Source organism: Suricata suricatta, chromosome 2 (genome assembly GCF_006229205.1).
Source record: "Suricata suricatta isolate VVHF042 chromosome 2, meerkat_22Aug2017_6uvM2_HiC, whole genome shotgun sequence".
Classification (NCBI taxonomy): domain Eukaryota; kingdom Metazoa; phylum Chordata; class Mammalia; order Carnivora; family Herpestidae; genus Suricata; species Suricata suricatta.
This window is the reverse complement of record NC_043701.1, coordinates 505949-530832: the sequence shown is the minus strand read 5'-3', so window position 1 is coordinate 530832 and position 24884 is coordinate 505949. Positions and strand designations below refer to the sequence as shown.

At 47.8% G+C, this 24884-nt stretch overlaps 1 protein-coding gene and 1 long non-coding RNA gene across 6 annotated transcripts in view; one reads left to right on the top strand and one right to left on the bottom strand.

Moving 5' to 3' along the window:
* Nucleotides 1-14281: 14281 nt before the first annotated feature.
* NCAPG2 (non-SMC condensin II complex subunit G2) overlaps nt 14282-24884 on the bottom strand; it is a 69436-nt gene continuing 58833 nt past the window's right edge. For all 5 annotated transcript variants that reach the window (XM_029920851.1, XM_029920859.1, XM_029920837.1 and 2 more), the window contains 4 exons: nt 22222-22325; nt 21283-21383; nt 20064-20163; nt 14282-14673 (listed from right to left, as the gene is read on the bottom strand). In XM_029920851.1, the coding sequence (XP_029776711.1) occupies nt 14622-14673; nt 20064-20163; nt 21283-21383; nt 22222-22325 (357 nt within the window). In that variant the 3' untranslated portion in view covers nt 14282-14621. The remainder of the gene's footprint in view (nt 14674-20063; nt 20164-21282; nt 21384-22221; nt 22326-24884) is intronic.
* On the top strand, nt 22223-23184 carry LOC115276767. Its single transcript, XR_003902082.1, has 2 exons — nt 22223-22342; nt 23043-23184. It is a non-coding gene; the product is annotated as an uncharacterized LOC115276767 (long non-coding RNA).

Sequence of the window (24884 nt, the reverse complement as noted above, 5' to 3'; positions counted from 1 at the left end):
GCCGTCCCGGCGCGCTCCCGTCCCCTTCCTTGTGGTTCCCCCGCTCCCTAGCGGGGTATGGGGCGGCGAGCACACTTCAGCCCCTCCCGGCCAGGGGGTCCCGGGCCCTCGGGGGCACTGTCCCCCGCCGGGAGTTGCCCCTCCGGCCAGGGGGAGTTAGCCCTCACGTTTGGCCGGATGGGGAGTGGAAAGGCCCGGCGCTCTCTGCTCAGACGGCGGCCATTGACGTGTGGCTGCGGCCGTCCAGAAGCTGATCGCCGGCTCTTAGTTTTATTTAATTTTCGTGTGACCAGACGTGCTGTGGGTCCATCAGAAGGGGGTGCCCAGAGTGGGGGTAGGGGGTCCTCAGCGTGAGGAGGAGACTGTGGGAGCCCAGCCTGGAGGATCAGCCCCTTCCGAGCTCCGAACTTCACTAGTGAGACCAGGAGCCACGGTGCGGACGCAGCCCTGGTGGGGTCAGCCTGGAGTCCTTTCCTGGCCACTGTCTGGGGGTCCGCGGGGGCTCTGGGGATCTCGGACCTCCCAAGGAGAAATCTTCCTAAAGACCAGGGCATGGCTGCAGGGATCCTGGGCCAGGGGCGTTCTAGACATCAGAGGGATCTGTGTGTGAGAGAGAACGTGAGCTCTGAGTGTCTAGTGTATCCACCCCTCGGCCCCCAACCTGCTTCATTCAGCATTGGGCAGCGGCCTGGCCTCACCCGTGTGGGTCCCGCTGCTCTAGGTGAAGTCTGATTCCTGCTGGAGGTGCCCCTGCGGGTCTCTCCTTGTTACCGGGCCCTCATCAGCCAGGCTTCCCCTGTCCTCTCGCTCCTGGCCCCTTACTGCCCCAGCAGGGCTGGCGTGTGCACACTTTGGGGTAGGGTAGATGTGAGGGGGCTACAGCTCAGCGCAGGCCATCTACAAGTAGAACTGAATGCTGGGCCTGACGGCCCCAGTGATCACTCACGTCTTTGCTGATGCCGGTTCTCCCTGTCCTCCCCATCAGGTCCTCCCCACCAGGTCCTCCCCCCCTCCACCCCCGCCCAACACCCTCTGTCCCTGGGCCCAAGAAAGCAGTCCCTCCTTGTCTGCCCATCTGATGGGAAGGGAGTTCTGTCCCAAAGGCCCAGGGAACTGCCCCTCCAGAGAGAGTGCTTGTCTACCCTGTGGGGAAACAACCGTGGTGCTGCTCTGCACTTGGCCACAGTTCTGCGCTTTGTCCCTGCAGCACTGCCGGTGGGGAAACGGATGGTGACCCCGGTTCTTTACACATTGTGTATTCTTAGCACTTAGTACCTCGGACCCTGGGCCAGCACAGCGCTGCTCCCTGAGTGGTATTAGACGGTGAGAGGATTCACCCACAGACTCTGAGGAAGGCCTGAAGACAGCCGTTCCTCCACTCGATTTCGGCACCCTGCACACCACAGTGTGTGCATGCAGGGGCCCACCTCAGTGAGGGTTCCGGCCAGACGGCGTGACAGCACCCACGTGGGCGTGCTAGCATGGGTGCGGTCATCCCAACTACCACACGGGCTGCTGGTGATAAATTGGGTGACAGAAACAACAGGAAACAAAAGAAAATGGGATCTAGATGGGCTAGAAGGCAAAGCTTGTTCATGACAGGCCCACGGGTGGTGCAAAAACACAAGGGCAGTACAGTACCCGGTCAGTGAGGTCACTGTGTGATGCCCAGGGACCCGAGGCCAGACATCTAGCCCCATTCTCTGCTGTCGATGCTGGTCACCACAACCCAGCTGCAGAGGGAGCTGGCTGTGCCCACCAGGACATGGAGGTCCCTGGGGTCCTCACCGCAGGCAAAGTCCCTCTGAAGGACCTGCAAGAGCTCTGGACCTCTCCTGAGGCTGCATACTGGAGGGCTGTTTCCTTTGGGGCCATACTGCTCCTTGACATTGTTAAACAGGTCTCCCAGAAGGTGGCTCCCATTGTTTGCCAGCTCCTGACTGGTCTCCTGCTTCACCCAGACAGCTCTGGCAGAGGCGCCGCAAGGACTGCAAGGAAATCACAGTAACAGAAACACTGGGAAGCGGCACAAAACCCACAAAGGTGCGGACGGCTTCACCAGTGCCACAAGATCTCAGCTCTGCTGAAAGGACACAAGCAGCTAAAGGCAGAAAAAAGGAACAAATGGAAGAGAGGGAGGAAGGCAGGAAAATCTGGTTTAGGAAGAACAGGACCAAGTTCCAGAGCCCAGGCTGAGGCAGCCTGGCTTTCTGATCTAAGAGAAGGCTACGGGGGCGTTTTCTCAACTTTGTCATGATCTCACAGTTCATCAGCACAGTGCCTGCTTTGGATTCTCTCTCTCCCTCTCTCTGCCCCTCTCTCCCTCACTGTATCTCAAAAATAAAAATAAATAAAAATAAAAGACTGTGCATGGCTCTGTGTGGAGCACTGGCCACATGGCCATGATAGGAATCCCCAGTACATGACCCAGACACACAAGGAGTCGTGTCCTTGTGCGGCCACGTGGGACTGCACATGTGTGCATGTGTACGTATGTGTGCGCATTTGTATGAGCACGTGTATGTGCACAGGGGATTGCACGTTTATGAGCTGGTGTATGCTATGTGTGCATGAACCTGTGCGTAAGAATGTTTGGTGCTGTAGAAGGCACATGTATTCATCTATCTGTGTGTACAGCACCCAAACATTACAGAACATGCTTATTCCCTGAGCCCCTTAGATAGTGTCTCCTATGTGTATTTACACTTTATGCCATTCACTTATTAACTTACTTTATTACTGTCACACTTATCCATATTCATCATATACACCCATAGTGTGCCAAGGTCTGGTGTGTATGGGATGTGATCTCACATTCACAGAAGAACATATTTGCATTCATTGGTCAATCTCATCCAAGGAGATTTTCAAGGTCAGACACAGCCCTTGAGCCTCATCTTTCTCAAAGGATGTCCTGTTAGGCCGAGCAGGTGAGTGGGGTGGAACTTTCAGGAAAGACACAGGGCATAGGGTCGGAAGGTCAAGGCTCAGTTCTGATGCAGTGCATGCCAGCCCTGAGGCCTTAAATGTTGGTGAGCAGTAACAGATCAAACTGTTGGCCAACCTGATGGTTTTGACTGCATCATTCAGTGCTCTGGGAAACATCAGGGCTGGCATCACTGAAGAACTGTGATCCTAATTAGGACCAGAAAGTATTCACAATGGGGGTGGCTGGGCCTCTGTATGTTGAGGAGGTGGCCAGCCATGAGGGATTCAAAGGCATGGTGAGAGCCAGAGGCAGCTGCTGCGCCCTCTCCTTCAGGTGGAAGCTGCGTGTTCAGTGCGCCAGGCTGGAAATGCTCACTGGGCTCCCACTCCACCAAGGATAGTTTTCTCAGGGCACCCGGGTGGCTCAGTCAGTTAAGCATCCGACTTCGGCTCAGGTCATGATCTCACGGTTGGTGGGTTCAAGCCCTGCGTTGGGCTCTGTGCTGACAGCTCAGAGCCTGGAGCCTGTCTTCGGATTCTGTGTCTCCCCCTCTCTCTGACCCTCCCCTGCTTATGCTCGTTTCGCTCTCTCTCTCAAAATAAATTTTTAAAAAACCAGTTTTCTCAAGGAGGAGAGACTGGTGGTGAGATTTGGGGTGAGCACAGATAGCTTTTGCACATTCCTTGTGAACACAGGCACCTGAATATGTGGTAAAGAGAGTCCTCAATTTGTTAGATAAACAGTGAGGCCCTTCCTAAATGTCAGTGTAGTCTGGTTCGCTGTGATGAAATCAGAATTATTGGCAAAAACAGTCAAAACTGCCATATTGACCATTTTTAATTGGCTATTTTTCGTCATTTAAACACAGCTGCCTGAGTGTCTCTTTGAAATGTGAACCGGGGTGTGAGTCACCTGATGGTCCAGTTCCACCTGGGAAGGAAGCGCGCTGCCAGGCCCCTGAGAGGCCCGTGTAGGTCAGGAGGAACCGCCTCTACCCCACGGCTGCAGATGAGGCGCCCCCCACACTCAGTCACCTAGAAACCACCTGCCACTCCTTGAGGTCCTGTCCCAGGGGTACCTGCCTCCTCCCACCTCTGCAGCACACCTAGACGGTGACAGCCGCAGAGCAGAGAGAGGGAGACGTTGTTCCTGGACCCCCGAACTTGGAAGAATTAGGCTGAGCGTGTTGGAGGTTGTGTCATTGGCCTTTTGCCAGCCAACAGAGGCCAAGGGGGCAGAAGGGTGCAACTGACCCTGCACGGTGTGGAGCTGGCACTGCCCCGCTACGGCCAGCAGCACCCGTTTGTAGGCCTTCTCCCCCAAAACAAATGTCTGTCAAGATGCGCCACCAGGTAGGAGCATGCGGATAGCTTAGTGGGTTAAGCGTCCAACTTCCGCCCAGGTCATGATCTCAAGGTCTGTGAATTCGAGCCCCGCGTTGAGCCTGGAACCTGCTCCAGGTTCTGTGTCTCCTTCTCTCTCTGCCCCTCCCCTGCTCATGCTCTGTCTCTCAAAAATAAGTAAATGTTAAAAAAAAAAAAAAAAAGATGCACCATTAGGTAAAGACTTGGGCTTGAACAAGCCCAGGCAGATGCTCTATCCTGGAACATGGGTCATGAGAGTGAACGGGCTGGAAATGTTTGGCGCTGGTCCCTGAGGATGCTCCCTAAGGACAGATGCCACTCCCTGCCTGCATCTGTGTCTTCCTTGGCTCAGCAGGTCCCTGCCTCCTAAGCAGCCCTTTGCTTTGCCAGGTTGGCCGATGCCTCTCAGCCACTCTGTTCACAGGCTTGCGGACAACTTGCAGGCTTTTAAGTCAACTGGCCCCAGATTCTTTATTGCTAATAAACAGTCATGAGCTGTTAACAATGAGAGAAATGCCTAACTTTATAAAGCACTGGCAAGGTGCCAGACAGAGTACAGCAGGGACGGGCACTGGTCCTACAAGTGAGGGAGGGACCAAGGCAAGGAGATCCAAGCCTCTTCCCAAGACCCCACAGCCAGTTTAAGCAGCAGAATCAGGATTCAGACCCATGGTGTCACTGCAGAGTCCTCCCTGGCTTACCATCCCACAGTTTGATAAGAAAGCTCTGGAAGCCAGTCCTTGTCCTGTCCCCAGAGCAGGGGTCAGCTTGCTCAACAGGATGTTGCTGGTTGTTGTTTAGAGTGGTGACGCCAGAGCTATTTGGCACAATTAGATCAGTGTTGTTTCTTTCACTTAGAGTCAGAAGGAGTTACACATCAGGGAAAACCTGAAGACATGCCTTTAGTGTACTTCAGCAAAAGGTACACTTCACAGAAAGGCACATTCTCCCAACAAGTTGGCTAATCAGTCTTGAAGATATTCATATCCTATGGTGCTTTCCCAGAATGTTCTAGATGGACAAGTGGTACAGGGACCTGGCTGAAAGTCTCCTGGCAAAGCAGCAGAAAAAGACGAAGCCAACCTTGAGCGTTGCCTCCCCTCTGGGGCACCCCTTCCCATCATCGCTTTCCCCCAGGTTATCAGCCAGCATTCACGCCCTAGGCCCACGGACAGCACCAGGCCAAGGGAAAGGTCTGCCCTGCCGAGAACCAAGTCCCTTCGACCAAGGCCACAAACAGCCTAGGCCTCCTGTCAGTCAGTTCTCTGCCCAGCTCTGCTCTGGGCAAGGTTGGAAGCCAACCATCTGCAAGCCGATGTGTCTTAAATGTGCCACTTTCAATCAGAGTAACCAAGAGTGCTGCCATCTGGGCTTCAGAACTCAAGTTCCCACAAAGCAAGACTCCATTCGTCCATTTGCAACGAGAGAGCCTCCTCACTTATAATTTATGTTTCAACCTGAGGATTATAGAGGACCCAACAAGCCTCAACTAAACTACAGTTCCCTTTGGAAAGGCAAGTAGCTCTCTGACCAAATGGAGCAGAGCTAAGACCACATGCGATGGCGGATTAGTCCCAATTCAGAATTCAAATGATTTTTATTGGCAGATCCAAACCAACACAACCCGACATCTGATTTGCCCTCTAATTCCCAACAGGCAACATCTGAAAACCAAGTTGCTTTGAGGATGGGGTAGAAAGGAAATCCCGATTTGAATGCCATGCACTCATATAACACTAAGATATTAATAATGCCTCCCTGGGCACCACCTTAGTGGCCTCACTATGTGTAAATCATCAGTGGGTAAGCTTCGTTATAGAGCCACCACCCCCTCAGCAACATGCTCCGTGCATAGGAGGGATGTCAGGAAATATTCTCTGAAATAAGGAAAAGGGAAATATTTCAGAGGTGCTTCATATCTGCTACCTCACTAATGTGAGATGAGTGTTCTCATCCAGATTTTAGAGAGATATAATGAGACTCTCAGAGTTTTCATAACCTGCCCAAGCCTCACATAATAAGAGGCTAAACCAAAATGTGAAGCCAGATTTAATCTCATAGCCATACAGAATGTCCCAACGGCTTTATCACAGCACTGCAGAACTGAGATGTGCCTAGTGCAGAAACTTTAGATGAGACCAGGGTCATGTCAAAGGGCCACAAGAACAAACCTGAAAATGGCTCCTACAAAGGTTCCTAAAGACAGGGAAATACGAGCATTAATAAGATGAGTGCAATGGATTAAAATCCACCAGACATAAAAATGTACTATTCATAATAAAACTAAGAGAGTATTAGTAATTTTCAATAGTTGCTAAGGCATGAATTCATTCTTCTAAAAATTGGAAAATAAAGAATCAAAACATTTATCCTGGCTTTTCTGCATGAATAACATTTCAGGGTAACCAAATGATTTTCGAAGGAAAGTTCTGTTTTGCAGAAAAAGCCCAGGTGACCAATTACAAAAGAATGACAGTCAGGGGCGCCTGGGTGGCCCAGTCAGTTAAGTGTCTGACTTTGGCTCAGGTCATGAGCTCGTGGTTCATGGGTTCAAGCCCTGCACTGGGCTCTGTGCTGACAGCTCAGAGCCCGCTTCAGATTCTGTGTCTCCCTCTCTCTGCCCCTCCCGAACTCACATTCTGTCTCTCTCTCTAAAAAAACATTAAAAAACTTTAATAAAAAAAACAAGAGTGACAGAAAATCACCATTTTGTAATTCCTAGTGAAATAATAGATCCAGATAACAATAATAAAATGTTGATAATTAAAAGTGGAAGACAAGATGGACTGAACAGATAATAGTCAAAACATTCCATCTGTATCTGGCTTCTTCTTTTTTTTTTTTTTTTGCATGTATTTGTAGTTCATTCTTTTTTAAAAGAATTTTTTTTCAACTTTTATTTCTTGTTGAGAGGCAACATATGAGCAGAGAGAGAGGGGCAGAGAGAAGGAGACACAGAATCTGAAGCAGGCACCAGGCTTTGAGCTGTCAGCACAGATGTGGGGCTCGAACCCACAAACTGCAAGATCATGACCTGAGGGGGAGTCAGATGCTCTTAACTGACTGAGCCCCCCAGGCACCCTTGTAGTTCATTCTTTATTGTTGAGCGGTGTTCAGTTTTGTCAATAGTCCAGCTTGCTCATCCACAGTATTGGTTTGGATTTAATATCTTTGTAGGGACGAAGAGCTTAAAGATTTTCTCATGGCTGCCATACTTCATTCCATGGTCAGGGACTAATCTCTAGTTCACATTACTGAGGCTGGCATCCTAAGGGTACACTCAGACACCAGGGAAATGGCATGAGGTGTGTTTGGCAGCCCATGGTGACAGACCACAGTGTGATCTCATTTCGTGAAGTTTACAAACCAGAACACACCTCCATGGCGATGGAGAGCTTAAGAGTGGCTACTTCCTGCAGGAGTGAGGGCAGGAGAGAACTTTCTAGGGTGATGGAAATGTTCTAATCTTGATTAGGGTATGGGCTATGTGGTTGAATAAATATACTTTTTAAGCTCATCAAACTATATATCAATGTTTTACTGCATGTAAGATATTATGTTCTGTTTGTAAATGTTTATTTTTGAGTGTGTTTATGTGCATGCAGCCTCACACACACACACACACACACACACGCACGCACGCACGCACGCTCGCGCGCATGCTAGGAGGAGCAGAGAGCAAGAGAGAATCCCTAGCAGGCTCTGCACTGTAAGCAGAGCCCGATTCGGGGCTCAGTCTCACAAACCATGAGATCATGACCTGAGCTGAAACCAAGAATCAGTTGCTTAACTGACTTAGCCACCCAGGTGCCTCAAGTTATTCCATTTTTTTTTTAATAGCAATTTCTCTGACACTTCAGAGATCTGTACTCCTAACAAAGATTTTAGCGATGGTAGATAGTGACTCCATCGCATGACCTTTCCCCCAGCACGGCCTGCATAAGGGAGAAAGCATCCTGGAGAAGTCACAGAATGTCCTCAGGACCATGGCAAAAATGTAAGAAGATACTAGGCCTGGGTTTGAACTCAGCAGCCAGAACTTCCGAGTCCTGCCACAGCCAGAGCTGACCACAGGGCCAACCGAGGAAGGGAGCAAGCAGGACTCTGAACTGGGAGGGCCCTGTGTACAAAACGTGGGACCTAGTGCAGCCCCACCACTAAGAAGTAAGAGTAGCCCTGGGTACCTGCGTGGCTCAGTCGGTTGAATATCCGACTATTGATTTCGGCTCAGGTCATGATCTTACTGTTGATGAGATGGAGCCCCACCTTGGCCTCAACACTGACAACGCGGAGCCTGCTTGGGATTCTCCCTCTCCCTCTCTCTCTGCTCCTGCCTTATTTACACAATCTCAAAATAAACCAACATTAAAAAAAAAAAAAAGGAAGAGTGGTCTTTGGGAACTCTCAGGATTAAGAGGTGTGAGTTCTTACCATTTCCTGGATAAACCTACCGGCTGCCAATTTTGTGAGGCCCCAAATCAAAAGCTTTTCCAACTACGGGGCAAGCTGCTTTGCCATAAGCAGGACCAAAGCTTCCATGCAGATGGGGCCTGTATGCTGCTGCAGAAAAGCATCAACACGAGAACCACACGGTGAGCTCCTGGGTTTTGAAGCATGAGCAGGCACTTTGCAGCAACTATTTTCATCTTGAGAAAATTATCTCGGCTTGCTATTGACCCTCAGAAACAAACACTTCGGTTACCCCGGCAGAAGACCCCCACCGAATGTCCAGGGGAGTGTGGGTCAGGTGCAAGAAGGGGGAGCCGCAGAGCTCCGACCCGCACTGGCCCCAGGCCATTTCCACGCAGGTTCCTTTCCCGACTCTGTGGTGTGCACTTTATGTATTTCAGCTCGCTTCACGGCCCCATCCTGTTCCCCACCACTGAACAGTCGTGCTGTTTAATGACGTGAGTACCACTGGAACTGCAGATCACGGAGTGCGCCCAGGCAGTCCTCCGGGGGGCCCAGAAACTCCCTCCAGGAGGGTCTCCTCGCTGGGAGTGACGACTCTCCAAAGCAGCGCCGTACTGTGCTGGCCAGGAGGCCCCGCTGGGTCCCGTGCGTACTGAACAGGAAGGCACTTGTGAGTGGGTGCCCAGAATGGAGGTGATCTTTTCGAGGAAGTTGCCCAACATCTGAGTTTCCTTTGGTGGAAGATGCTGTCAGTATTAGTTTCCTGTGGCTGCTACAACAGGAATCCCCACAAACGTTGGGGCTTAAAACAACACAAATTCACTCTCTCAGTTCTGGAGGCCAGCAGTCCATGGCTTCACTGGCATACATGAAGGTCTGGTGGGGTCACACTCTCTCTGAAGCCTCAATGGGAGGATTCGCGTGTGCCTCCTCCAGCTCCTGGGAGCTGCCTGCAGTCCCAAGGCTTCCGGCCAAACCCCTCCAGGTTTCACCTCTGTGCTCACTCTGCCTCTGTGCGTGGGACACATCAGCCCCCAGCTCCCTGATAAGGGCCTTGTGGTGGCATCAGGGCCCACCTGATAAACCAGGACAACCTCCCCCAACTCAAGATCATGTCTGCAAAATCTACCTTACCATATAAGGTAATGTTGACAGGTTCCAGGGATTATAACAAATACATTTTTTTAATATATAGATACAGACCCTGAGCCAGCCAGGTACACCTGACAAATACTTGGGGGGGCCATGACCCAGGTTACCACAGGGTCCCTCAGTGAGCATGAATCCCTTCCAGAAGTGTACTTTTATCTTGTAAAACGGTCTACCCTAGAGACTTGCCAACAACGGTCTTTTGGCAAGACGGGAGAATGCGTATTTGAGTGGAAGCTATTATCCCCAAGTCGTTTTTCTCCACAAGGAGAGCAGGACCTACCACTTAGTGAATGTCAAGTCCACATGGGGGGTGACCGGTGTGGGCTGCTGCACAGACAAATGTGTTTGGTGTGTGATCGTCAACCCCGCACCCGACAACACCGGAGAGCCTCCTGTGCCAGATTCGGAGCAGGACTAACCCGGCAGTGCCACAGCGCCACACACGTCAGGAGGAGACTCTTCACCCTGTGGGCCTCGTGCAAGGAGTGGAGGGGCTGGATGAGCGTCGAGTCACGAGGCTCTTTCCGGTGGCCAGTAGGTGATAACACCTGGGGGCAGCACGCCATAAGGGCTGATGCTCACGGGGGACAACCGTGGAGCTGGGGACAAGACTGCCACAGCTGTTCTAGCGCGTGAATTGGTTTATGGGCCAGAACTGGAAGCCTGACTCACGTCCGTCCTTCGTGCCCATGTCCTGGCCACACCCATCTGTCTGTCTGGGAGACAGGAGATCCAGAACACTTTTGAAACCATGCTGCGTGAGCTCCTCAAATACATTTGTTACACTTGCTGGGTCACCAGTGAAAGGAGCTTTATGTGCCATGAGTGGCAGAGGCTGAAGAGATGTCCCCAAGGGACGTAGAACTCCCTGCAGATGCTGGTGCCAGGAATCTAAAAAAATGTAAATCAGGAAATTTCCCTTCCTAGAAAAAACACCAAAAAATGGCTGCAACCTGCTATAATACGTTAGCAGCAGAATTATTACATCTCTGCTGAAATTAATCCTTCAGCAATATCCTTTTAGAAATATGTGTGGTTCAGTCACCAGTTAGCTATAGAAGATGCTGGAACACCCATGAGAACCGGGCCTTAGAGAGGCAGCCACAGAGGCATCGGAAGCTTGTGCTCCAGGACCCGTGCCCAGGACGTGCTTCACGTGGGACCAGGTGGGCTGAACCCTAGCCCGCCATGCATGGCCGCTCTGCTCCAGGAGCACAGGGAATGAGAGGCCTTCACCTGACCGACACTTAGCGTGACCTGGTATCCAAAGCCAATGTCTTGTGTCCTGCCCTCAGTTCTCGGTTCTCGTTCAAAGAACAGACCACCAGTCAGCCATCAGGGGTCCCAAGGGAGCACTGCATTTTACATGGAATATTTCCAAACAGAGGTGGCATAGCCTTCCTCCTAGTTTTCTCATTATTCAGTTCTGAGGGTTACTCTGAGAATAGTTCTCACCGTAGGAACAATTTATAGTTTAAATGTTTTGTGTTAGGACAGTTTTTAGAGTCACCCTTCTTCACAGCTCCGCAGCTAGCGACGGGCTGACTAGTCTGCTAGAGATGGTCCCATAACAAGGGCCTGTTTCTAAGGTGGGCAGGGACCACTGGGTGATGGCAGCCCTAGACAGGCCTCAGTTAGTGGGAGCGCCTGGTATTGGGCCCAGTGGAGCCCCCTTCCCTGCCCTGTGGCTGGTTTTCATGCCACCAAGACTGCACTGCACGGCTGATGAATGACGTGGTGGCACCAACCATGACCAACTGGGTCGCATCATAGCTCTGTTGTTTGGTGCCTCATCCCTGGAGGGAGCTTTGTTAGGCTTGTGCTGTGGAAACTTCCATGGGTGGCAGAGGGCTCTGTGTTGGATTTTAGCACATGGCATTAAGACTTGCCTACCTTTGGGGCACCTAGGTGGCTCAGTTAGTTTAGTCAGTTCAGGTCATGATCTCACCATTCGTGAGTTCGAGGCCTGTGTCAGGCCCTGTGCTGACAGCTCAGAGCCTGGAGCCTACTTCGGATTCTGTCTCTCTCTCTCTCTCTGTTAGTCCCTCTCCTGCTCACACTCTGTCTCTCTCTCTCTCAAAAATAAATTAAACATTGAAAAAATTTTAAGAAAAAGACTCACCAGGCCACTCATGTCCATGCTCACACCTCAACCCTAGGCTTGCTTGTCCCCAGTCTGGCCTCTGACCAGTTGGCCACCTTCCAGCTCTGCCCATGAAGACATAGCTCCCTCTGAGGTCTTGGCCTTACAGTATGTACCGCACCTGGAGGAGGCCACGCATCTGCAGAGACTACAGGCCCCTGCTGGGCCTCCCACAGGCTGCGGCAGACAGACAACCCCTGGGGACTCAGCACGCACTGAATGTAGATGGCCAGGCGCACCAGCAGAAGCTGTGTCCTCAAGAGGATGCTCCCTCACCTCTGTCCTCCACGGCCAGCCCGGAGAACTAATGCTGCCCATCTGTGTTTTGCCTGTCCTACTGACCCCGCTGACCACCCAGGACCCTAGCTCAGGCCATTCTCAGGCCATTCGGAATGCAGACCAGTGTGTATTAACAACAGGGACCACCCAGGCTTATCTCAATCCGGAGCACACTTTAAAACCCTCATGTCCAGCCATTTCTTCTCACACGGCCTGATTCAGCATGATGCCCTAGCGTTGTGGGACAGGGTGGCCGCCAGCAAGGTATCCAGAGACCAGGATTTCTTTGGATTGTGACAGAAGGAGAGAAAATTAACATGAGGGGGAAAACTATATAGATTTTTGTTCATTTTATATGAATGCAAAGTGTCCCTAGTATTCTTTTCCAAGGATGGAAAAGATGCCCATTCAGAACCACCCGCTCCGAGGCCATGTTGGTCTGCGTGCGCAGAGCTGCCGTGTCTGCTAACAGCTGGGGTGGCGGCATCCTCCCTCGTCCTCCAGGCCGCACTTGGCTTTGTGGGAGCCAAGCCTTGAGCTGAAGGGAAGGAGACGGCCCCGCCCATCTAGCATCCTCAGGTCTTCCGTGAGGCACCTGCTTCCATCACTCCTGGATGTGAGGTCATGCTTCACTGGCAGGCGCAGGAGGGCGAGGCTGTTTCCGAGACCTCCATGTGGCCTTCTGCACAGCCATGCCCTCAGAGGCCCGCAGGCCGGGTTCCATTTATTAGCTTCTCCAGGGTGCATGCCCAGAGGAGGATTTTATAAACTATTTTGGCCCAGTAAAAATTGATTTATGTTTTTTCACATTGGATTATTTCTCCCATCAAGATTGACACGAGATAAAAGAAAAAAGCCTATTCTGAAAACTCATATATAAATTTAAAACACTAACCTCTTCCCACAAAGGAAACACCGAGCTCAGACAGACCGAGTTGAGTGTTACAACAAATCCAAGGAATTACTTCTAATCTTACACAAACTCTTCCAGGAATATAGAAACACAGAACATTCTCAATTCATTTTTTTAAAGGATATTTAAGTAATCTCCCCCAATGTGGAGCCCAAACTTAACCCCGAGATAAAGAGTCACACTGAGCCAGCCAGGCACCCCTCAGATCGTTTCTTAATACTAAAACAAACACAGGCAAGGGCAAAAAAGAAAAAAAAATTACATTCACCAATAAAGAATATGTTGTTAGTTGGCAAAGATGTCTAGAAAGTCCTATGTTCAAAATTAGCTAACAGAAGTACCTCTACCTCCCATTTCTCAACCACCCCTCAGAAAACCCTTACCTTGACTGCTTGTAACTGGTTAGCAGTCCATTTCTGGACCTTTTCCAAGAAACAGAGGCAGTGAGCTTGGTCTGTACCTTTTAGCTGGGGCAAGAGGACACAAGTAAGCAACTGAAGATGGTCTCCTGTCCCACTGTCAAAACACAGGAATTGTGGCTATCAGGGAGATGGACACACAGACCTGGCCCGCTGCTGACACCATGTCAGCTCTCAGAAAGAAAAAATAACAGTGATTCACCTTCAGGCTGAAAAGACTCCGTTCTCTGTCACTCATATTTTGAGCCAGTGGCCTGTCTTGACGTCCAGCAAAGCAGCATCAAGACAAGGCGAGGAGGCCGCTACAGGATCCCAAGTGGCTCCTCCCCCTGCACCTAGCACGGCCACGCCCTCTTCTTAGCACCTTCTACTCTTGGCACAATTCAACCCTTGTCTTTAAAGGGGCAAAAGCATACTAAGATTTTTATTTTATTTTTTTTAATGTTTATTCATTTTTTGAGAGACAGAGACAGAGCATAAGCAGGGGTGGGGCAGAGAGAGAGGGAGACACAGAATCCAAAGCAGGCTCCAGGCTCTGAGCTGTCAGTACAGAGCCCGATGCGGGGCTCGAATCCACAAACTGCAAGATCATGACCTGAGCGAAGTCAGATGCTTAACTGACTGAGCCACTCAGGCGCCCCTAAGATTTTTAAATAAAGTACACAAACGGATGTTGTCATTGCTTTTATTAGTCATAGTCTTAAGCCATATTATATACACAAAAGTCATTTTCGAAACAACCATGTTTGCTAGAAAAGTGTCTTTCTCCCTTTGTGCCACGGGTTTCTGCACCACAGATACCTAGAGTCCTTTGTGTTAAATATATTATTTATGCAGACATTAGGCAAAAACCTAAGAACCTTTGAATTTCCTACTTATAACTCCCCAAATAAGTCCCACCCCTATAACACAAATTATCAACATTAGAAGCACAAGGAAAATACACATTCAATTCATTTTCACAAAGTCTTTTTCCTCTGTTCTCACCCGACCAAAGATGTTAGGTTGGTTATGAATTCAGAAGTGCTCCCAAAGTTCTCGAGGATGATTCATAGAGAAACCTGAAACACAAAGGAAGCTAATTAACAACAGAAATCAATGACTGAAATACTCAAACATACATTTTCACAAAATAAAACTAGAAATGATTTTCTATACACTCAGAGAGAGAGCAGAAAAATATCAATAGCTTTTGCTAACTGCTTCTCACGTAGAATGAAGCAAGAATCCCCATCACAAGGGATCGGGACTTAAAGCCATCATCACTGCTCCCACGGCCAGCAGCAGGTCAGGGCCCAATGAAATGTGCTCAACAGGCCAAATTTTCCACAGGTGAGCTCTCATGGACTCAGAAGTACTCTCATTTGTGAGCATCTGAACCGCTGCTCGGATCCACAGCAGACTCATAAACATGTCAAGCGCATTTCACAAGCATGGGCTTTATTTCCTTCCACAAAAGCACAAGATAAATGAAAACTATTTGCCCCAACACTCGCTCTTACAGGAACACATAGACCCCCCTCACTTCCCCATGCCCTCCCTATGTGCGGCTCCCCGCCCCACAGCACCAGGTCTGGAGTGACTCCACTCAAGACACTCCCCCAAGCACTGCCAAGGACCCACTTCACAGGGGGAGTCCTCGCCAGGCAGACCTCACACATGGACGCTCCCTTCCTCCTTTACCACCTGATAACCTGGAGGGTCCCAAGCACTAGCCTCAGAGGGTATGTGGGCCCCAGACACAAGTACACTAGCTTCAGTGACATTTCAGCTGATTGTTCAGCTAATGTCTGCCTCCACTCTTTGTGGAGACTAACCAACAACGCGGTCTAGAACAGCCCTGTCCAGTATCAGTACAAACAGGTACATTAAAAGAGATCAAAATAAGGCAAAGTTCATCTTAATATATTTTATTTAATTCAAGGTACCCAAAGAAAGGGGGGTGCCCAGCTGACTCAGCAGAGTATCCGACTCTTGATCCCAGCATTGTGGGTTCAAGCCTCACGCTGGGTGTGAAGCCTATGTGCGCGTGTGCGCGCGCGCGCACACACACACACACACACACACACACACACACACACACTGACACACTTAACAACGTTTTTTTCACACCATCTTCAGAACCTGCGGTGTACTTTGTATTTCGGGGCCACATCTCATGGGTTCAATTTCTACATGTAACAAAGTGGCCAGTGTAGGGGCAGCATAATCTAGAGAAATTCTGAGGTTTTTCTCTTTACCCTAGAATTCAGTAATTTTACTCAGACTTACTTAGGTGGGATTTTTTTTCCCATCAATTCCATCCAGAATTTAGTGAAAGAAACAAAAGAAGAACCTTTAAAATTACACATTTCTTCCACTGGGAAATTTCGTATTGTTTGTTGAATTACTGCTTTTCTTGGGTCTATTTCTCATCTGTCTTTACCCCGTGACTCATCTTCATCAGTATCTAGTCTGTGTTCCGAGATATTCCTCCAACATGATTTTTTAATATGTATTTATTTTGGGGAGGGGCAGAGAGAGGGGGACAGAGGTTGAAATGGGCTCGAACTCCAGAACCATGAGATCACGACCTGAGCCAAAGGAGAATGCTCACCCGAGCCACCCAGCTGCCCCCCGACATGACCTTTTAGACTATCTGAATCTGAGTCTCAACAGTGATGTCTCTTCAACACCAGGGACATTTTAAATTTAGAGTTTTTAGTTCTCGATCTTCCTTTTGGGGTATAATTGAGTTTTTCCTTGAAGACTTGTTATTAATGGGCTGCCTGGCCCACCACCATTACTTGAGTAATGGCTGTTCTGATGGGTTCAGTGCTGGGCTACCCTACATGACTGTGCCCTACAGCCACCACAGATAGATACGAGATGGTGAATGGTTGGGAGGCACAGGCCTATGGAGGCCATCACAGCAGCAAGCTGGAAGGAATGGTGGTAAGCCAGAGCCAAATTACCATCCTGAGCCAAGGTTCTCCTGTGTAACAAGCCATATGAAACGAGTAATGTGCCTGCCCACCTGAACTCCCAGTCTTTAAATATGTCAGAAGCTGAGTCTTCACGACCCTGTCCACTCTCAGCACACTGCCTACAGCAAGCTGTGTTCACGTGCTAAAGAAAGCCCAGTGCAACCACAGCGATAGGAGGACAGACCCTAACCCTAACCCTAACCCTAACCCTAACCCTAACCCTAACCCTAACCCACCCAGGAGCCCATAAACTGATTTTTTATTTATTTTTTTTAGATACTGGCTTTTCTACAGTGTACTTCTTGCATATTTAAGAAACCCAAGTTTCACAGTCCATACCTATTTTTTAGGGTATTTCCTCCTTAACGGGAAGAACTCTGCCATTGGTGTATCAGCTGTGAATATCCTTTACTTTCCACAGTGTAGATTTTGAATTTCTAAGGCCTTTTTTCTCTCAATATAACTAACGTGATCCAACACTCACCTTAAAATCTTGTGTGAGTGAAAATTATGAGAAATTTCTAGGGGTGCCTGGGTGGCTTAATTGGTGGAGCATCTGACATTGACTCAGGTCATGATCTTGAGCCCCACATGGGGCTCTGTGCTGCCAGCCTGAAGCCCGGAGCTTGCTTTGAATTCTGTGTCTCCCTCTCTCTCTGCCCCTCACCCACTTGCACTCTGTTTCTCTCTCAAAAATAAATAAACATTAAAAAAAGAAAAAAGAAAAGAAATTTCTAACAAGGAGCAAATGTCCCTGCTTCCTTTCATCCTCCAAATAGTACCTAGAGACCATTACACACCCAACAAGCTGTTCTTGCAGGAGCACCTGGGTGGCTCAGGCGATTATTAAATCCAGCTCTTGATTTCAGCTCAAGTCATGATCTCATGGTTGTGAGATGGAGACCCACGCTGGACTCCATGCTGATAGCATGGAGCCTGCTTGGGATTCTCTCTCCCTTCCTCTCTCCCTATGCCCCTCCTCTGCTCACACTCTGTCTCTCTTAAAATAAACAAACATTAAAAAAAAACAAACAAACCTGTCCTTGCAAATGTTATTTCTAAAGACAAAAAAATCTTGTAAAATGCTTGGACTTTTGCGATTGTTACCACATCCTACGAAAATAACTTATCATTTATATAGTTTGTAATTCTGATTCGCCTGGTAAGAATATTTATGCTGCCGTGTGTCTTCTGAAATATACAAACACTCATCTCCTCCAAATCGGAAGATCAATTCCCTCTTCCCTCTAAGTGTCTAGAAATAAAACAAACTCATAAAACCTAAAGAAAGTCTGTTGGGTTTCTCCTTCAAATATACAGTTGCAAACCTGACCTTATTAAAATGCATGGTAAATATTCAGTCATTTTTGGGATGAAGTATACAACTGAACACATTCTCCTTGCTCACCACCAAGGACATGCAAATCCCCATCTATTCCAGCGCCCCGCTCAAGGCCCCGCCAAGGCCTGGTGCTAATATGCCTGGTCCATGGGGGCTTTCTCTTCCCAGTTCTGACCACTGCAGACACCCCAGCCTCCTCCAGGAGACCCCAACAGCATGAGCAGCACCTCAGCCCACTGTCCCCACCAGGCCCCGCAGAGCGGCCATCCAGCCAGCAGCCCCCTGACCGGAGCAGCACACGAGCTCAGAGGACTGGGAGAGGACTCCAGCTTTGGTTCTGACAGCTCCCCTGCCCACAGAGACTGGATTTCCAGGGAGTTCCGCCAGGAGGCCTCAGGACAGCTCTATCCGGAGAGCAACGGTGCTCCTCACATCTGCCTTTCCTCTATGCATCGGGGTTCACCTTAACCCCCGCCAGCCAGCAACTTACACCAACACCTGGAGAACGACTTTAGACACGGACACCTCCGTGTCCCGGTCACTGTGTGGCCTCTGCCTTCTGACCGGAGTGCCACACTCCGGAAACACCAAAGCAGGTTGGTACAGTTGTCTTAGTATCAGACAGAATGGACTTTATGGGGAACGCATTACTAGAGATAAAGAGACCCTTTCATTTTTATGAATTTATTAAGAAGATGTAGGAGTTCTAAATTCCTGTGCACCTAGTGTCAGAATCTCTTATCAGAAACGGACAGATCCAGCAGGCAGAAAATCATTAAGAACATAGCTGAACTCAATAGCACCATCAACCGACTGCATACAATTAATAACAACAGTGTATAAAAAATTCACCATGACCAGCTGGGATTTATTCCAAGTATGCAAGGCTGGTTCAACATTCAAAAATGACTTAGTGTAGGAGAGCCTGGGTGACTCAGCCAGTTTAGCATCCAACTTTGGCTCAGGTCACCATCTCAGTTTGTGGATTTGAGCCCCACATTGGGCGCACAGCTGTCAGCCTGTCAGTAAAGAGTCCCCTACAGATTCCCGTCCCCCCCACTTTCTGCCCCCCTCCCCACGTGCGCTAACAATAAATAAAACATTTTTTAAAAATCACTTAGTGTAATCCATCACACATCAACAGACTAAAAAAGAAATAGCATATGATCCTATCAGTAGATGCAAAAAAAGTGTTTGACAAAATTTAACAGCAATGCAGGACAGAAACTCTTGGTCAACTAGGAAGGGAACATCCTCATCCTGACAAAGAACACCCACAAAATATCTATAGCTAACATCATACTTAATGGTGAGAAAACAGAAGTATTCCCACAAAGATCAGAAACAAGGCGAGGACACCCCTTCTCATGACTGCTCAACACTGCACTGAAGTCCTAGCTGATGCAGTAAAAAAAAGGAAAAAACGGTAGAAGGGTATACAGATAAGAAGAAAAAAATAAAACTGTCTTTGTTCATAGCAATTTAGGGTTTTCAAGGCCTTTTTACAAAGGAGAAAGTAGCTAAGGAAAGTACTTTCCCGGGCGTGCGTGAAACCATTACCAAGTTCAGAGCTCTATTAACACTTAATCTTATGAAATTCAGAAAACAGCAAGAAAAAGGTTTTGTGGTTGGTCTGAGGATCAAACAATTCAGAACAGGGTCTAACAGGAAGTTGCAGAGCGTGTGAAAAACGGCACTCGGCTGCAGGAGGCCAACGAACACCTTCCTCAGCCCAGTCCCCGTGGCACTAACGAGCCCCCAGGAATGAAGCGAAGAGAAGTCCTTCAAAGGTCTGGAGGGAACCCTTCCTACCCTCACGGTGGACGCTCAGGCACTAGGCAGTTAGAGCTGAGAAATACGGACAGTTTCAAAAACACAGCAAACCAACAAAAATAATCTGTCAAGTTTGTATACACATATAAAATAAGCCTGTATGCCTTTACTTTTCTGGAGCAGAATTTACCAGATGACAATTTTGTTTTTCTTTTTGAAGACAAAATTAGGGAGTAAATTAAACACACGCCCAAGTTTCCCAAGCAAGCCTGCTTCCTCACGGCCTGGCTGTATGTAGCAGGAATGAAAACGTGACCTCTCAGCCCAGAGCGTGGAGAGAAGGGCGCCCGGGGCGCAGCCAGCACCTCACCTCTCCGTGCTGTCCTCTTCCAGGGTGATCTCCATAAACGCCTTCAGTTTCCTGTGAGCAGCAGCTGCAACATCCTTCACTTTTGAACTCCTCTGTTTACCTGAGAGGAAGTTATAGGAAAGACAGAAACAATTTCAGCAGTGGCACACAACAGCCAGCGTCTCTGCTATCAATAGGGCACAAGTTCAAGAAGACTGAGCCTCCCTACCCTTCGAGTCAGTCTACCCACTGACCTATGGAACAATCATCCCCTCACTGGGATCTGAGAAGATAAAGCGGACATTTTCAAAAGCACCTCATCAGCCCTTAAGGACAGCTCTAGTAAGCTCTGTCTATGCCATCACCTGTACCTCCATCAGAGATGACAACTGCCACATTTCAGGGTCATCACCAGTGTGGCAAATATTTAAGCATCTGTTAAGTACTAGGTGCTCATCCACCCCAGTCCCTACCCTCACCCCCTCACATGGGGGATGTCCCCTCATCCAGGTGACAGTCCCTTAGAGAAGTCTTTTCTGATGTCCAGCCTGGGTAACACTAGTCACAAAGTGTTATCATAAATCTGCAGGCATGCCATGCATCCAGACTTATGGGGAGAGCATGTTTCCATAGGAGCACTATCTGTAACATGTTTTGTCTTAGAAAATAATTTCAACATTAGTAAAACTGAGCAAAAAAATACAGAAACGTAATGGTAATCTGCAGAGACATTACTGCATTTTACACTGAGAAGAGCATTCTATAGGTATCTTCAATTATTTTTCCAGTACTATTTCAACTGGCTAGGATATTCAGAATAGGCAAGTATAAGGCTTAAGCAGAACAGGAGATACATTAAGTATTAACACCAAAATTAGCAAAAATACCATCATTAGCAAAAATAAATTCAGAACTTTAAGCATAGGTAGCATGTAACAAATCAACAGAAATTCAATTCCGAGGCACAAAGAGGGACATGTGATGGGTCCAGTGGGAACAGGACCGCACTAGGAGGCGTGAGCCAGCCGGTGCCCAGGCCAGCACAGGGCTAGCCGAGCAGAGGCAGCCCAGCAACCACTGTGTGTCCGGAGCACGGGAGCGCAGGCTGCGCGAGCTGGGAGGCTCTGACTGAAAGCAGACCCTACAAACATGGAACGGAGTTCCCAAATGTTCCCTAACAGTTCTGTACGAGATTACACCCAGCAATGTCCCAGACAGTATGAGAGAACGTTTAACCAACCTTTATTAATAACCAAAATAATGTGCACAACAGCTGTGAGACACACAATGCCTTCAATATCATCAGAAGTAACACACGCCTTTAATTCATCTAAAAATGACCTGCAAAAAATTACAAAATATCTGGAGTTATTCTATAGTATATATCTTAAAACTTCATAGAAAGACGAATAGAGCCAAGACTCATCAACCACCATGAATTCTAGCTTTACGGTAATGTGGATTAAACCCTTCTCATATTCTCGCTGTAAAGGTGCCAAGTCGCACAGGTAAGATATTAACATCAGATGATGCTGCCAGAAAGAGAACGGGGACATTCTGGTAACTGAAAAGAGCTACTCTGTCCACCCATAATGTGCACAAAAAAGATTTAATGTCATTGGGAGATAATTTATGGCTGCTAAATACAATGCTTTTGTTTTGTTTTGTTTACAATGCTTTTTTACAGTTTTCAGTTTTAATGTATCTGCTATTACAGTTCCCCAGGTAGCAGACAAGTGCAAAAACCACACCTTCCATAGTCCGTCAATCCTGCCGGGGCCACAGCCCTCCTGGAACTGCAGTGACACAGAGACAGCGTGTGCCCAAAGAGCCACACTAGTCTGAATCTAGTCAAGTGTTCTGAGTGTACTTAGGAACAAGTATTTACTGCATGTGAACATGTTAGATGTTTTCCTCTAGCTGAATTTTGTTATGAAAAGCATAACCAGGGACTATTTGGATGGATGGATGTTATAGAAAATTAGAATTTGTTTACATAATGGAAATTTTTGAAATAATGCAACTATCTTTAACTGCTGATTAGAGAACACTGTATAAAACACATTTCTCATGGAGAAAATGCATCTGTGAGAAATTCTGAGAGTTCAAAGAACAAACAGAAGCTACTGTGAGCTCACAATCCCAGTGAGAAGACCAGGGCAGTAAAGAGCATGGTTACCTGACCACAATCGGAGACTTCATTATTATGCCTATTAAACACCTTGAAAACGGCGGGAGGTCTGAAAGACCCTCGGGCAGGGTGAGCTCTTCTGTATCAGAAACCTAAAGAGAAGTTCCAGGTCAGTAATTCCTAAACTGAAATGGAGACAGGGCTTATTACTTGTTTTACGCTGCTGTGGTTTTAATCCAGAAACTCAAAAATAATTTTTATTAACTGTTGAAATGTCTACACAATTAGGATTAATTTATCTTGTATTCACGTGTATAATATTCCTCAGACAGAAGTAAAAAGATACAGACAGCAATCAACAAAACTTTGGTCCAAGAGCCCTTAACATGGTATCACTTTCTGTAAATAATGTGTTTTTAGGCAAGTCTAACTTGCTATTCTTACTCGTCCAGGACCAGGACTTCGCAGGGTCAGCATGACCAGTATCTTGGACTGGCTGACTCCTCGCTGTGGGGCGTCCTTTGCCCTGCAGGGCAGAGAGCAGCATCCCAGGCCTCCACCGCCCGACCCCAGGAGTGCCCCCTCCCCGGGCACTGCCAGTGTTGTCTGGAGGGAGAGAACCACCCGCAGTGGAGTGATGTTGGTGTGGATGCATGAAGGGGGCTCTTCCTAGATTTATGATCTTTATCACCAACCTTACAAGTTTAAAGTTATCTATTAGTGGAGAATAAATTCCAATTGCAAATGGCTTCCAGAAAGAGTAAATCCAGAACCCTGCTCTGGAGAGGAGTTGGGGTGCAGGGAGGTTATGCTTTCATTTCAAACCCCACCTTGATGCACCCCATCACTGGCTCTCACTTACTTCTTAGCCTCAGATGTGACCACACAGCTCTCCTAAGTCAGCCTTCGCATACACCCTCTGGAGGATTCCTAACACTAATCTGGATATTAAAGTCAATCATCTTTATGTATGAAATAGCTGTTTCTCATTAAAATGCTTTACATCTTAAATGTTGTAAATGCATTTGTGATATACAAAAATGACTACTGACTGGTTATAATAAAAATCTTGAGATTTTTTAGCATATATATTAACAGTAAAATATGTAACATGAGCACAGAATAGGAGAATGCTAATTGGAAGAACATTGTTACAAGACTCTTAAAATGTACAGGCACACTGTAATTTCTGCAGGGAGCCTCAAGTTAAATATGCATATTGAAATCTCCAGAGAAACCACTAAAACAGTTACATAAAGGACAATATAAAGTCAAGAGAGAAGATAAAATGGAACAATACGAAAACTTGATTCATCAGGAAATGGCAGGAAAAGAAGGGAACGAATAGAAAACAAACATCAAAATGGTCAATTTATCAGGCACCTGGGTGGCCCAGTCAGGTAAGCATCTGACTCCTGATTTTGGCTCAGGTCATGATCTCACTGTTAGTGAGATCAAGCCCTGCATCAGGCTCTGTGCTGACAGTGAGGAGCCTACTTGGGATTTTCTTTCTTTCTTTCTCTCTCTTTCTTTCTCTCTTTCTTTCTCTCTCTCTCTCTCTCTCTCTCTCTCTCCACCCTTCCTCACCATCCATTCCCTGCTCCTGCTCTTAATCTCTCAAAGTAAATAAATAAACTTAAAAAAAAAAATCATGATTTCATTAAAATCAATGGGCTAGGCACCCCGAGTCAAAGGCAGAGACTGTAAACTGGACAAAAAAAAAAGCCTGCTTTGCCCATGTGGTGATTACACTTTAAACACATAGGAAAAATTGGGCAAAAGTAAAAGGGTGAAAAAAAAGATATGCTTTGCAAACCTGTAAAACGCCAGAGCAGACTCATGAGAAGCATCACCAGGGATGACAAGACGCCTCATAACAGTGAGACAGTCAGGGCATCAGAACGACACAGCAGTCCGTGTGCACACCTGACAAATCTCCCACATACATGCGAGCTAGTGGGAAGAGACAAATCCAGCATAGCGCCAACCTCTCACTGCTGGAACATGCAGACAAGTCAGCAAGGTTACAAGAGAGCTCAGTGAGCACTTTCTGTAGAGCAGTGAAATACATCAGCTCTGTGGGCAAAACCATCTCTGTCATAACTACTCAACTACTCAGCGCAGTTACAGATGAAGCAGCCACAGAAAATCTGTAAGCGGTGGGCATGGCTGTGCTCCAATATAACTTCATTTACAAAACCAGGTGGTGAGCCAGGTTTGGCCCATAGGCCATTAATCAATTGATTTACATTGTTAGCTAAAAAGCTCAATTATTCTACATATAGTCTAGTTATTACTTTCCTAAACCAAAACGACCTTCCTTCAACCTTTAAGGAGGGCCTTAAAGTCTATTAATGTTATACAGGAACTTGGTCTTCATACTCATGAACTTACAGCACAGACTTTGTATAAATTATACATACGTACATTTATACAAGTCAATGATGCTGACTGTCAGACCCCATCTTTGCATATGGAGAAAGTCTATCATCACCAGAAACTGTCTTCTGTGGCACTGTCCCATGCCCTCCCGCCGTGCTGGAGGGTCTCTGTGGAAACAGTTCTAACAGGAGTTATCGTCCTGGTTATGCCAGTCTTTACCCAAGAACGCTAACTGTAAAAAATCCGCAACTGCTAGGAACACAGCCAGTCATTTACAGAGTAGGAATGAATACATTATCTGTTTAAAATGACATCAGAAATTCAAATTT